The 15,342-nt window shown below is 44.4% G+C and overlaps 2 protein-coding genes across 2 annotated transcripts in view; both read right to left on the bottom strand.

Annotated features, from left to right (window-relative positions):
- The window catches only part of LOC105983011 (cocaine esterase-like), a 246,879-nt gene that overhangs the window by 167,483 nt on the left and 64,054 nt on the right, over positions 1–15,342 (bottom strand). The window lies entirely within an intron of this gene.
- On the bottom strand, positions 882–13,972 carry LOC105982927 (liver carboxylesterase 2-like). Its single transcript, XM_013012654.1, has 13 exons — positions 13,960–13,972; positions 12,833–13,037; positions 11,788–11,899; positions 11,013–11,146; positions 10,674–10,932; positions 10,158–10,256; positions 9,727–9,867; positions 9,506–9,586; positions 9,127–9,271; positions 8,485–8,622; positions 7,912–7,984; positions 7,076–7,248; positions 882–979 (listed from the first exon to the last, which is right to left on the bottom strand). The coding sequence occupies exons 1-13, from the start codon at positions 13,970–13,972 to the stop codon at positions 882–884; spliced, it is 1,671 nt and encodes a 556-aa protein (XP_012868108.1).

The following is a 15,342-nucleotide window of genomic DNA, read 5'->3' as shown; positions in this document are numbered from 1 at the left end:
AAGAGAAAGAGAGAATGTGAGAGAGACATACAGAAAGACAGAGAAAGAGACACAGAGAGAAAGACACAGAGAGGCAGAGCGAGAGAAAGAGAGAATGTAGTGAGAATCATTGAATACTGGCACAATGCGTTGTTAAATAGAGAATATATTGAGTGTATGTGTGCTGTGAAATAATATGAAATATTAAGCTGTGAAATTAGGAGTTAGCACTATGGACTACAGAGATAAGAACACATCTAGGGAGCCAAAGACTTTACCAAGGGGACCAGCTGAAGCAGAACCTGCAGAGATAACTAGACAAGGCCAGAAGTGAAGCCATCACCAAGGCAACCAGCCGGCAGCAATAACCAGAAAGGACAGAAGTGAAGAAGCCCAGCCTAAAACATATAAAAACCCAGGAAAGCGAAGACCAAGTGAGACGACCTCCCTGAGCCAATCGACTCCACATCAGACTGACCCTCCACTGGAGCGCCCAGGCAAGGTGGCCACTACTCCCTCCAGCTATCCAGAGCAGCCAGGAGGACACTCTCAATGGACACCCCTCAACCTTTGGACCAAGTGACATGCCTCATGAGTTCTCCACGTGTGGGACATGCTTACTAGAATTAGGTATAAGAGTTAGTTATTGGTGTGGATTCATACTGGAATATTGGAAGTGTTTGGATAAAGTGAGTGAAACTTACTAGTCTAAGCATGATGCTACATGTGTGCTCTGCAGAGAGAGAGAGAGAGGCAGGCAAACACAGACACAGACACAGAGAGACAAGCAAAGAGAGAGAGAAAGAATCAGATACATGAACCAGGTACCAATGGCCCACAACTGCAATCTTAACTTCTCAGCTAACATCTGAGGATCCTGGTTGAAAGCTATTCCATTGCACTCACCAACAGGCATAATTCACTTGGCCCTTTTCCAACCAGGAGTTTGGACGTGACATGGGATAGGCAGGGACATAGGAGAGGGAGGGCAAGGTTGGTTCTACAAGAGAGTGGCACTGATGGGGCAGTGGTCACAGGAAGTCAGTGGTCAGCACTTTTTGTGAGCCCTTCCCTTCCCCTACTTTTCCTTTGTCCTCCTCCAGGGGAGCTGTGTGGCTTCTGCAGTCCTTGGAATACTGTGAACTGTCACTACAGTGAAGTTTGTAAATTCGGCACTATCCTGAGAGAAGCAGGCTCAGAATCCCACAGATGGATAATGCCCCCACAACATGAGTGCAAACATGAGTACTTGAGCAGAGACAGGGAGCTATGACTGTGCTCATTTTGAAATTCTTCCTTGAACTTATTGTTCACAAGTTGCCAATTCCCACTCTAGTTCTGTTATCTCTTAGAGACCTGGTCTGAGGGTCTGCATGGACCCCTTCCTGTTTGTGAGTGGCTGTCCATTCAAACATACTCTTCACTGTGGCCCTTCATTTTTAAATATATTTTTGTCATAAAAATACTGTGCAGAGGGGTTTTACAGTTACATGAGTAAGGTAATGAGTACATTTCCTATTGAGCATTGTTACCTCCTCCTTTGTTTTTCCCTACCATCCCTTCCCTACCTACCTCCCCAACTCCTCCCTTCCTCCCCTCCCACAAGTTGTAAAGTTCTTTTTCAACATAGTTTCTTGTACATCTCATTGTTACAGTGGGTCAACCAGTATCCCTGTTTAAGCATTTTGTTTATTTCCCTTACCCTCCTCAAATAAGTAAAGTGTATATACAAGATGTAGGGTATGGGAATCAAATACAGTGAAAACAAGAGTTATGCCATGTGGGAGGAACATACTAAAGAAATTTTAAAAAATCACATAGTACATTATAAGTATTTTTTAAAACAATAGCAAGAAAGGAAAAGAACATTTGTGTCAGTGTCTTGGGGGGTTCATTTCGCTTAACATCATCTTTTTTTTTTATTGTGAAAATACCTTACAGATGGATTACAATTACAATGGCAAGATAATGAGTACATTTCTTATCAAGCATTGTTGGCTCCTCCTTTGTTTCCCCTCCCCATCCCTTCCCATAACCATGCCCCCCCCATACCCGATCCTCCCTCCCACCAAAGGTATAAAGTTCATTTTTCAACATAATGACTTGTACATCTCATTGTTGCAATGTGTCCAACTGCATCCCTATTTAAACAATTTGTTTTTTCTCTTTCCCTACACAAATTATACCAACATTAAATGCCATGAAAGCAGGGGTTATACTGTGGGGGAGGGACATACAAAGCAATGAAGAAATCATCTTATAAATATGCTAAAAACAATTGCATGAAAGAAAAAAATTTGAATACTTATCTTGGGGTTCATTTCCCTAACATCAACTTATATGACCTTTTCTGCTTGATTCAGACATATACTAGTTATGGCAAATAAGGGAAACCATTGGACCTATGTTTATTGGGGCATGGCTTACTTCACTAAATATAATTTTTTCCAAGTCTTTCCATTTCCTAACAAATGGGGCAATGTCATTCTTCCTGATGGAAGCATAGAATTCCACTGTGTATATATACCACATTTTCTTGATCCATTCATCTACTGAGGGGCATCTGGGTTGGTTCCATATCTTAGCTATGGTAAATAATATTGCTTCAATTAACATAGTTGTGCTGGTAGCTTTAGTATGGTCTTGTTTGTGGTCATTTGGGTAAATGCCCAAAAGTGGGATTGCTGGGTCATAGGGGAGCTCTATGTGGAGTCTTTTGAGAAACCTCCATACTACTTTCTAAAGTGGTTGAACAAGTTTACACTCCCACCAACAATGAAGTAGGGTGCCTTTCTGTCCATATTTCCTCCTGTTGTTATTAGAGTTCTTGATTATAGCCATTCTAACTGGGGTGAGGTGGTATCTCAATGTTGTTTTGATTTGCATTTCTTTTATGGCTAGGCAGATTGAGCATTTCTGCATGTGTCTATTGGCCATCCTTCTTTCCTCTTCAGAGAAGTTTCTCTTTAAGTCTTTAGCACACTTAAGTATTGGGCACTTGTTTCTTTGAGGACTTGTTGTTGGGGGATTTAATTTTTTGAGTTCCAGGTATATTTTAGATATGAGACCCTTGTCCGTTGTATGGCTAGTGAAGTTCTTCTCCCAATCCGTGGGCTTTCTATTGATCTTGCTAGCTATGTCCTTTGCCATGCAGAAGCTCTTCAATTTCATGCAATCCCATTTGTCCAACCTATGATGAGTCCCTGCCTGATTTGGTGATGAGGGTTATGATGGCTTCATAGAATGAGTTCAGTAGTGAATTTTCTCTTTCAATTTCATTGAAGAGTTGGGGGAGTATTGGTGTGAGCTCTGCTTTGAAGTGCCTTGTAGAATTCCTCTGTAAATCCCTCTGGTCCGGGGCTTTTCTTAGATGGGAGGTCTCTTATTGCTGTTTCTATTTCAATGCTTCATATGGGCCTGTTAAGATGGTTTAACTCATCTTGATTTAGTTTCAGCATGTTGATATTTGCTAGGAAAAGGTCCATTTCTGCCAAGTTCTCAAACTTATTAGAATAAAGGTTTGAGAAGTATTCCCTTATAATGTTCTGAATCTTGGTTGTTTCTGTGGTGATGTTTCCATTCTCATTTCTGAGTATATTTATTTGGGTGTGTTCTCTTCTTTCTCTGATAAGATTTGCCAAGGGTCTATCAATTTGTTAATTTTTTCAAAGAACCAACTCTTTGTTTTGTTGATTCTTTCTATGTTTTTTTGGAATCTAATAATTCTGATTTAATTTTAATTATTGCTTTCCATCTACTGGATTGGGGTTTATCTTGCTGTTCTTTCTCAAGGAGGTTCAGGTGTCTCATTAAGTTGTTGGTTCCAGATGTCTCCCATTTGTTGATGTAGGAACTCAGAGCAATAAACTTGCCTCTGAGTACTGCCTTTGCTGTGTCCCAGAGGAGCTGCTAATTTGTGTGTTCATTTTTGTTGAATATCATGAACATTGGAATTTCCTTTCTAATCTCTTCCATGACCCACTGGTGATTCAACAGTGTGTTGTTCAGCCTCATGTGTTACAGGACTTTCTTTGGTGGCTTTTGGTGTTCAGTTCTAATTTTATTCCCTTGTGCTCTGAGAGTACGCAAGGTATAACTTCAATGTTTCTGAATTTGGACAAGTTTGCTTTGTGACCTAAAATGTGGTCTATTTTGGAAAATGTTCCATGTGCTGCTGAGAAAAACGTGTGTTCTGATGCTGCTGGGTGAAATATTTGGCTCTTCAGCTCAAGGCTAGTGCCTTTCCACTTGAGCCACAACACTACTTTCGGCTTTTTTGCTTATGTGGTGCTGAGGAATCAAACCCAGGGCCGCAGTCATGCAAGACAAGTGGTCTACTACTGAGCCCCTTTCCCAGCCCCTCAGTTTTTCTTTGCTATGGAAGGTTTTAATTTGGCCTTCAGTTATGACGGAGAGTTTAGCTGGGTACAGCATTCTTGGCTGATGGTTGTTTGTCTTCAGGGCATGGCATACATCATTCCAGGCTCTTCTTGCTTTGTCTCTGCTGAGACATCTGAGGTGATTCTAATTGGTTTCCCTTTATAGGTGATTGATCTTTTCTCCTTGACATCTTTAAGGATTTTTCTTGGTCTGAATTGATCCTGTGGGGATTATAATGTGATAGTAAGATGTCCTGTTTGGTTTGGTCTATTTGGGGCTCTAAAAACTTTTTGTATCTGAATAGGCCTATCTTTTTGCATGTTTGGGAAGTTCTCTACTAGGATCCTGTTAAACAAATTTCCTAGACCATTAACTTTTGTCTCTAGGTGCTCCTCTACACCCATTATCTTCAGCATAGGGCTTCTGATGGTCTCTTCCAAATGTTGAATAGATCTGTCATATTTCTGGGGTTTGTCTTGATAGTTGTATGTTCTTTCTCTATAATATCTAGGCTGTTTTCAATCCCCGAGTTTCAATCTTCTGCACAGTATAACCTAATGTCAAGACTTTCTACTTAGATTTTTATTCCTTTTCCTTCTAATTGGCCGGCTTTGATGGCTTCAAATTCTTTGTTGGAGCGTTGTTTTAGATCTTGTATGAACTTCTTTACTTCCTTAATTTGGTGTTCAGTGTTTATTCTCAAATCACTTAGTTGATTGGTTATGGTTTCCTTGGACTCCCATTCCTTCTGTCGAGCTCCATTGAGCATTTCCTTTGTGATCTCCATGAACTCTTTCAGCTGTCTCTTTATGGATTCCATGAATGGCTGTGCTGATCTTTGTCTATTCTCATCCCACTCTCCCAATTCCTGTATTACTCTTTGACTGTTCTCAGCATGCTCACACATTTCCTTTCTTTCTCATTGACTGTTCTCAACCTGCTCACACAATCCTGTATTATTCTTTGAGTAGATTCCTCATGCTCATGAGATTCCTGTATTTATCTTTGGTTTGCCTGCTCTCAATCTCTATCACACTAACACTGAGTCTTTTGCAGGTTTTCAATCTTTTCATTCACCATGTTTACCAGTAGTGTTTGTAGAGCTTTTTGTGAACTCTCCTCTAGATTTTTCATTAATTTTTCTATCACCTGATTATCATGAGTGGGAGTTGAGATACCTGGACTTGTCATTTTTCTTGTGCTTTTCTGGCTTGTTCTACCTATTTGGTATGAAAGTAACACCAATTTTGTGCTAGAACACTACTTTAAAGCAAGTATCAACCAGAGTCCTTTAGTTGCACAATAAAAATGGCTACACACTGAGGCATTTCTTAAGGAAACATACCCCTCCCATCCTGTGGCAACCCTAGTGGCTGAGATCAAGGGCAGTCATTTACCCACTTGAAAACCATTTGAAGGGAACTTGCTGGTTGCAACACTGTAAGGAGACAGGACTCTCTGGGCCTCTAGTAATCTGGGTGCCTGTTCTGTTATCAGGAGTGTATGAAACATGTAGATCCTGCTAAGATGCAGTGAGACACCAGGGGACAGAAACTGCAGCCCAGAAGACATGGTGCCAGTGAAAATCAGCTTTGACTCTTCAATCTGGTGCACAGTACTCTTGAGAACCTATAGTCTGGCAGCATGGGTATTCTTTCTTGGTGCCATTTCCAGAAGGCTCATTTGTCCTAGAATGACTTTCCTAAAGATTCTCTGACCTCCATTCCAGCCACAAGGTCTGATGTGCACTCAAGGTCTCCAATCTAAGGAACTGTGGCCAAGGATATGGACCCAGACCCTTCTACACAGACCTGGGCAGATGCTCTTGTTGGACTCTCAAACAGTTTGGAGAATAGACAATGACACCAATCACCATGAGCACAGGTTTATTGCAGAGACTCTAGCTCAAGTTCAATGATTCACTCTTGATTATAGGATAGAAGTTTTGTAGTGGATTCATGGGAATGTTAGTGCATTCCCGTAGGACATGATAAGAAAGTAACTAATATAGTGCTTATGCTCCTGGATTTAGTGTGTGTGTGTGTGTGTGTGTGTGTGTGTGTGTGTGTGTGTGTGTGTGAAAGAGAGAGAGAGAAACAGACAGACAGACAGACAGAGACAGACAGAGAGAGACAGACAGACAGAGAGAGGGGGAGGGGGAGAAAGAGACAGAGAGAGACAGAGAGAGAGAGTTTTCATGTGTGTTTGTGCTGGTCGTAGAGCTTGAAGTCATGGCTGAGAGGTATCCCTTAGCTTTTTCACTCAAAGCTGATAGAGAAACAAAGAGACTCAGACAGAAACAGAAAGGCAATCACAGATATAGACATAGACACAGAGGGACAAACAAAGAGAGACTCAGAGAAAGCATTACAGATACAACCCAGGTGCCAGTGGCTCACACCTGTAATCCTAGCTTCTCAGGAGCCCTAGAACTGATGATCTTGACTGAAAGCCAGCCCAGGTTATAATTTTATCTCTGATTAAACACTCAAAAACCCTAAATAGAATCCAATGGGAATGAAAGTATTTGTCTGCATAAAGTTAGGTTTGAAAGTGTCCTAAACAATTTAATTAAAAATACCAAGGACTGGGATGTAGCTCAGTGGCAAAGCACTTGTTGATCAAGTATGATAACCTGGGATCAATCCTCATTACCAGAAAAAAGTAAATAAATGAAGAGAAAAAAGTAAAAAGGATAGTGAAGAATGCATTGCACTCAGATGTGAGGCCCCATTGAGCTCCTGGATCTTCTGGGGCAGGGTCTTGGTCCAGAACTTCAGCCTGGAGGTCTTCAAGGCCTGGCCCACAGCAGGAGGGATGTCCAGTAGTAGGTACTGTTCCTTCTGGTCAAACATGGGCCAATGAAGCATATCCACACTGTTGGGGTTCCTGTGGACACATCACAGGAGAAGAGGGGTGGTAAGAGTCATTCTGATCATTCTGAGTTCTGGTGAACCTACACCATATCACCTCATAAGGGTCATGCCATGCAGCCCAAAAGATCAGGAGTGGAGGGAATGAGGGAAACTTTATTGAAACTTTATAGAGAACTTTATAGGAAAACTGAGACCTCCCTCTAGTATCTGGTGCATATGGCTCAGAGCCCCCTCACATAGGTGAGTGCTGATGTTTCTACAAAAATGTGGACAATCAGGGCTGGGAAGGTTGCTCAGTGGTAGAGCGCATGCCTTGCATGCCTGAGGCCCTGGGTTCGATTCCTCAGCACCACATAAACAAAAAGAAAAAAGCCAGAAGTGGCGCTGTGGCTCAAGTGGTAGAGGGCTAGCCTTGATCTGAAGAGCTGAGGGAAGCGCACAGGCCCAGAGTTCAGGCCTCACGACCGGACCCAAAAAAAAAAAGTGGACAACTTTCAGCTCTCTCGGGCAAGAGAGAGTGACTTGAACCTACAAAGCACTCACTGTGTGTGAGTGAGTCCTGGGGTTTGAGGCAGAACTGTAGTTTGAGTAAGAATTATGGATGCATATAAAGATGCCACAGGGGATACTAGGTGGACTCCACTCATGGGAGTCAGGGTTAGGTGTATGTTCTCACCTATTCCGGGCAAAGTTGGCCCAGTACTTCATCATCCTCCTGCTCAGTAGCGCCTCTTCCTCAGAAAAGCCCGCTGCACAAAGGAGAACAGGAGTCTGCATCTTGGACAATATTTCAGGGTGCCTACTCCTGCTCTCCACCCTCCATTCAATTGTAGTCTGGTCTTCCATACCAGGCCAAATTCTCTTCCTCTGTTCCACCCAAGATCAGGTACTCCCATTGCACAACCTTCCATTCTTCTTCCTTACCTCTAGCTGAAAAGACTAGTGTGTATTCCTAGACTAGTGGACAGTTCTTCCCCAGTCCTTGGGAATAATATATGGACAATCTTCATGTCCTATCATCTACTCTGTACCCATGTCTGACACCTTCTAGCAAGTGGGGACAGGTGTTGGCAGCACAGGCTGTTTGGGAAAAGGTATGGATTGTAACACCTGCAGCTTTTGGAATGGTAAGATATTACACCATTCATCGTGTCCTCTCTCTGAGCTTCCATGGTAGACCATGAGAAGACCCCACCTACAGGGATTCTAGTGAGGCCCATTCTGGTTTATGGAAATGAAGAAGACTCACGGCTGCTGCCATATGAAGAAGAACCAAAGACAAAGTCAACCTCATCACTATGGTCGGCCCTCACATATGGAGGCCTGGGGTCCGAGGTCACGTTCTTATGATGTTGGAACAAGTAGAAGTAGACAGTAGCGTGAGAACCTGGAAGTGGAGACAAATTATGACATGCTGACTTCTCAACTGGAGTCATCTTTCCTCATCTTTGGTGACAAGATAGCTAGGTTGAAGCTGCCTGGAATCTGGACTGTGAAGTGAGAAACCTCAGGCAGGGGGAGGCTTTGTAAACCTCAAAGATGGTCATCACAGTAAATGATCCATTCTCTGACTTCTAGGATGAGCTTTGAGGCCAAGAATTTCAAGGTACTCCTATTTTCCTGGAGACCAATGGGAAAAGCTTTGGTTAAATCATGGCTTGGATTTCCTATCTGTGTGGTCTTAGACTAAGTTTTCTTTTCTGTAATGTGCCAGTGATGCCTGTGCCTTGCCATAGTCATGAGAATTTGCTGGCCTAAGGGACAGCAAGTGCCTGGCACTGGAGCCTTGAGAGACACAAAAGTGGGGACTTGGACATCACAGATTTTCTCTGAGATGCACAGTTCTGAGCTGCCTGCTGCACAGTCAGATCTCAGCCACAGATGTACTCACGCTGAAAATGTGCTACATGCAGTGCAGGCATCACAAATGTAAAGTCTGCCATCATGTCTTGGAACTGGGCTTGGAGGCTCTGGGGGTCCTCGGTGTCCCCCATGTACTCTTCCATCAGCAGGTTTGCACACTCAGCAGGCAAGTTCTGTGCCAAGAGGATCAGAGAGAGTCAGGTTAGGCAGGCAATAGAGTGGGAGGAAGGAGGCAGCTTCTGGGTGGGGAGATGGGGCTGGAAGGGATACTAGTATAAGGGGGAAAGAGCCAAACTCTGGTGAAACCCCACCACCATCACATAACCCATCCTTTATTACTGAAGGTTACTGTGGGAACAAATAGCTTGGGATTTCCCATCCATTGGGGCAGGTGTCCATGTCCTTACCATTCTTTGTACCATGTACTGCATGACAGATGGCAAGTTGCTTCTATTTATTCCCATTATCATGTCAAATAATCCCAACATCTAAGTGGTGGGGAGACAATTTGAGCTGGAATTTCGTGGTCATGAAGGTATCATGCCCTGTCCAACCATACACCCCCTACCACTCACACACATAACAGATGAGCTCCCCAGACAAGTAATAAGTTAGAATGAAGTCTCACCTGGGGGATGCCATAGCCATACTCATCACTGTTAACACCAATGATGCTAGGGACAGGGTGGAAGTCAGCAGAGGCCAGCAGCTCTTTGGGATGCTTGGGTAAGAAGACTCCATCCACCACTCCAGGCATGACCTTGAAAGTCTGAGGAGGCATCAATGATAAGGAGTTGAGATCATATACTACACATTTTCTATTGTCCTCATGTTACTTTACCATCTTCCAATTCTTCCCAGCATTCTCTCCCACACAGAAACCAAGACATCCAACACTTGAGTTCGCCTCCCTTACTTTTTGTTTTGTATCCAGGGCTACAAACCAGTCATTGGTTCACAGTATTAGGACCGGCTGATTCATACCCTATTTGCCTTTTTCACTCAGGGAGCAGTGGGCAGTTTCCCCTGATGGACCCTCACCACAACATTCAGCCTGACCTTGGTAATAGCCAGCATTTCCTCTTCACTCTTGGCCCGCAGGCAGCGCACCAGGGCCTCTGAGTTCATCTTCACACAGGCAGACAGATTGGCCACCACCTGAAAAGCAAGCAGGCAATAGCTGCCTTACTCTTTGAAGTAGCCAGAGAGGTTTGTCCATACTCAGACTGATGCAAATTACTCCAAAACTCGTAGTTATAGTTTGTGGTTTGCTATAGGTATGAAATCATTCCCATTTTCATGACGCTCAGGGACCTCGATTGGAGGATTCATCCTGTCGGCTTTCATATTATCACCACCTGGAAGAATCTGGGTGTAGCCTTGCTGCCCACAGACCACACTCAACCTCTGTGAGGCTGAAAGGTGTTGATTCTACCCAAGAGCCCTTTCCAATTCCTAAGAAGGTCCCAAGTTACCTCCATGATCTCTTTAGTGCCAATTAAATAGAGTCAGCCAGGAGCTCTAAGGGTGAAGGGAAATACAGAGAGTCAGGGCAGAGCAGCTGAGGACACTCACTGAGGAGACTGGTTCAGAGGAGCTGGAGATGAGGTCTGGCACCACGGCCACCCCACTTTCCATGATGGCACCATGGAAGAGTCCTTGGGACATGGGGGACACAACATGTGAGGACACACTTGTACCACCTGCAGACTGGCCAAAAATGGTGACACGGTTGGGGTTGCCTCCAAAGTGGGCGATATTCTGTTGGACCCAGCGTAGGGCAGCCACTTGGTCCAGGTAGCCCCAGTTTCCAGTGGCATGCTGGTCTCCAGTGCTGAAAGTGACAGAGATTGGGATCACAGGACTGTCCAGGCTCTGTTTGGCCCTCCTTGCCCATTTCAATCCCACACACACCTGAAGAAGCCCAGGACTCCCAGACGGTACTGGATGGTGACTACCACCACATTCTCAATGGCTGCCAGCATGGATCCATCATACATGGAAGCCATGCCCATAACAAATGCACCACCATGGATCCACACCATCACCTGAGAAAGTGAAGACAACTGTCACAGATTCCCATTCAGCTTCTATCCTATCTCTGGTTACCCTAACACTGCCCATGGCTCTGGCAGTGGGCAGTTGCCAACATCAAAGAATTCCTTCAAGACCTCTTGAACTTAGCCCTGGGTAGGGCCCCAAGTTCAGTCAGTATCCTTGAGGTTCACTCTAGAAATCCAAGTCTGAATTAAGGGCTACAAGACTAGAATATTGGTGTTTTTACTCTGTTGCCTATCTAAAATGGAAAGATAAGGTGCATTTCTCTGAATGTCTCACCTTAAAATGAGTCAAAAGGATTACATAATAGCATTGGCACAATAGTCAAGCCACAATTTGAGTGATCTCAAAGTATAGCACTTGAGTTTCTCACTGAGACTTCTGGGCTCATGTTGGTAGAGTGAGATCTTGTTTCATTAGAGAGCCCATGCCTCTAACATCTGGGAACAGTTAGGACTCTCCATCCCCTACCATTGGTGAGTCACCCTTCCTGGCACGTGGTGTTTGGAACCTGATAATGAAACTTCTCATTAGGTTCCACACTGGCTCAGAGCTGTTCCTTCCAGTACAAGAGTCTTACAGAAAAAAAAAAATGTCCTCCCACAAAGTACAGCCAAGTCCTGACACTTACAGGCAGGTTAGAGCCCTCCTGGGCACCAGCAGGCGAATAGATGTTAAGATAAAGGCAGTCTTCAGACATTGAGATGGAAGGTGTATTTATAATAAAAGCAACTTGCAGACACCTGTTTTAAAGAGTAGACAATTATTCCAGGGTTTGTCTCATGGCAAAAAATCTGACCTTGAAGCTAGATTTGTTTCTAGCCACTGTAAGTATCTGCTGTACTGGTGCCTGGTATATACATACTCTTCCCTCATGTCTGTTTGAAACAAGACAGGCCACATTACTTGGGATTCGTGAGGCTCACCATCTCAGGCTAGGCTGTAGCTTTGATTTTCAGAAAGCCTTCACGTTGTGTGGGCATTGGGTATCTCTCTTCCTAAGGCTTGTATATCTTGACTCATAGAGGCTTCTAGAAGCATTGACTGCAAGTATTGACATTTACACTTTCTCTCTGTGCCAATTAAAGACCAGCCAGGGTTGCTGCCACCATACCAGTATAGTATGAATGCATGAAGCTCAGTTACCCCTAGGGTAGTGAGACATTGCTGAAATCAAAATACAGACCCCAGGGAAACACATTCCCTTAACCATATGTCCACTTGAATGCACTTCGACATTTCTTTAACAAGTGCCACCTGGCCCTTTGAGTAGGCACAGTGGGTATGGAGCTTGGCTTCTCCAAGGAGCCCTCACTGCTGCCTTCCCCAGGGATCTGTAGCATCTGGGTTGGACCAGGACGTTTGTCAGGTACCAATAGCCAATGTGATTCTTTCCCAGGGACGCCTCCTCTGGTGGCAGATAACTATTGGCATTATCCAAGCCATAGCACAAGTATATGTCTGTGCTTTGACACCTAGTGCTAGCACTGCTCATATGCAAAGGCAGAGCCATGAACCTGGCATTAAATCTCAACAAATTCAATATAAACATGGACAGGAAACATTCTCCAGTGCAGAAGGAAATGGAGTGTGGGATTTATTTACATGGGAGAAATACTCAGCGTGGTCCAGGGTGCCCCTCCCACCACAGAGATCCTCACCCCATGAGAACTTACATGGCTGGATAGGAGGTGGCATCCCTCACACCACTCCATGGTTCAGGGGGCTCTGGAGGGGCAAACCGCAATGAGCCTACAGGTGGCTTGGCAAAGGGAATGCCCAGGAAGGTGTGCACTCCCACATTGGTGTCATTCACATGGACGAGGCTGCCCCGCACCTGCCCATATTGTGTGGTCCTGATGGGGCTGGCTGGCTCCTGGCCTGTGGGTAGAGATGCACATCAGAATTAGTTTGGCCCCATCAGCTGCCACTCACATTGTGGCTCCTGTTGGCTCTATGCCACCCACAGCTCAGCCTGGCAAGGTCCTCTGATCTGCAGGTTCAATGGCTTCACAGACATTCTGCCTGCATGACTGTGCCCCAACACCAATGTTTTCACTGACCTGACCCAGGCCTTCCTACCAGGCAGGCTCCCTGAGGTTCTTTGGTACTTGATTTCATCATTAAGCCCTACCATCTTCCAGCTTATGTCTTAAGTGATGGGAGAATAAGCATCATTTCTAGTAAACCAACATTTTTAACAAGGCATCATTAGGAAGCTGAGGATTGGACTGAACCTATCCAGTCCTCATGGAATTCACACTGGAGGTAGCTAAAATGCTAAAAAGAGATAAGGGCCCTAAGAAGAGAGGAACACAGCTCTGAGCAGATTATGAAAACCTTGGCTGGCTTTTGTTAGGTTTTAAGAATAGGTCAGTCAATTGGAAACCAACCCATAGTCCACAATGATGATAATTGCTTAAGTGGATGCCGAATACACTGGGTTTGTTTCTTCTAACTTAAGACAGAGAACACTTTTGTTTGTGCTCATGTTTGGTAGCCTCAAAACTCCTGCTCCTTTATGTATTTTTAGACATCCAGTCAGGGCCACAATTTCTGGCTATATTTTAATCCACTTCTAATGGAATCTTCTCTCCCCCATTATTAACTTCAGGTTGCAGTAATTCACAAATTTCACCTGTTCCTATTAGAAAAATAACTCTCCTGCTCCTAAGCAATGTCTCAGAGCTAGTTGTGAATCAGCCAGGTTCATGTCACCTGGTATGGCCAAATCAAGATAGCAACCACAAATAGGCACCACAGACAACAATTTCTAAACATCTTTGCAAGTCCACAGACATACCAATGACCTCCATGTTCTCTACACAAGTGGTTTTGGCTACATGGGAACTCTGAACCTAAGTGTGGCCACCAACCACTCATACTCATAGTTGTTACAGTAAAGGATAAAAATTGCTCTTTGGTTCCTGTTAGAGACCATCTACATAGATGTAGCTTCAAGCCCATCATGAAAGTTTCTGAGGAAGCTGAGCCATGCAGTGTCAAAAACTGACCCTTGAATTAGGAGATTTAAAACCTTGGGACTTCTAGGTACATGGATTGCTCAACCAGCTCCTCATGATAGTAACAGTTGTGATCTTGAACTCAATATTTTGCAATCAGTACCCACAGCTTGATCAATAGCAGGTAAGGGAGGGAATCTGGTAGGAGTGGGCCATGGGTAAGGTGAGGGGAACTGTTTACGGTAGATTAAATAAGAGAGAATAGGGGAGTTCATCAGGGTCTACCCTAACATGCTCTGTGGTGAGGGGGATCAAAGGTTGCACATGTATTTCTGGTTATAATTCTCTGGTGGCATGATAAGGGCCTGGGGACTTTGTGATAGACACAGGGTACATACCCTTTACCCAAAGAGCCAACAAGCTTTTGCCTAGATTTGAATGAAGCCCAGTGGCATCTCAATTCAACTTCATGTTGTGTTTCTGGGGAGGTGTAGCTCTTAAAGAAACAGACACTTTTGCCAGTGCCTTGAACCATGCCAAGATGCTTCTCTGAAGATAAAGGAACCCACCCAGAAACAAAAGAATGTGGGAATGACATTAGCAGATTCAGTAGCAGTTATAGCCACAGGTATTCCTACACACAGAGGAGGGAAATGTCCAAAATCTCTGACTCTGCCTGACACATATCAGTGCACCTCAGACTCTTCGATTTGGGTCTCACTCCTCTTTTTCCTCAGTCATCAATAACCGTCTCTGAGTTCTATGATCTCCACCATGGGCTTTTATGGATGCTTAAAGAGCACAATTTTCCCACACTATCATCTGTTACGTCCACCGGCCCCTCCCTCCCTTCTCCAAGCTCAAACTCTGCTCTACACAATGTGGCAGATCTCAGCCTAGTCCTATTACCCTCCACTCCCCACCCAGAATTATCCCCTGCAGGAGTCTCACCCTTAATTCCAAGTGGGAGAAGCAGGAATCCACAGACCAGTGCAGTCAGACAAGCAGGAAGTTGGTGGAACAGCATGGCTGCCTCACAAGACCTTTTCTGGCCCTCCAGACAGCACACTGCAACTGAACAACAGGTACAGTTCAACTAGACCTTGCCCAGCCAGGAGTTTGAACCTGACATGGAGTAGGTAGGGACATTTAGAGGCTGGGCAAGGTTGTTCCCTGCAAGAGAATGTTGTCACTGATGGGGCAGTGGTCACAGGAAGTCAGTA

The sequence above is a fragment of the Dipodomys ordii genome, unplaced genomic scaffold, assembly GCF_000151885.1.
Source record: "Dipodomys ordii isolate 6190 unplaced genomic scaffold, Dord_2.0 Scaffold18, whole genome shotgun sequence".
NCBI classification, from domain to species: Eukaryota; Metazoa; Chordata; class Mammalia; order Rodentia; family Heteromyidae; genus Dipodomys; species Dipodomys ordii.
This window is presented reverse-complemented; position numbering and strand designations above follow the sequence as displayed.

What these genes read in the sequence shown, in the direction of transcription:
- LOC105982927 (XM_013012654.1), bottom strand. An exon ending in TTCTTCATATGGCAGCAGCC is followed by an intron (nt 7,985 to 8,484) that starts GTGAGTCTTCTT and finishes TCCTTTGTGCAG; the next exon opens with CGGGCTTTTCTGAGGAAGAG. An exon ending in CAATGGGGCCTCACATCTGA is followed by an intron (nt 980 to 7,075) that starts GTGCAATGCATT and finishes ACTCTCTTGTAG; the next exon opens with AACCAACCTTGCCCTCCCTC.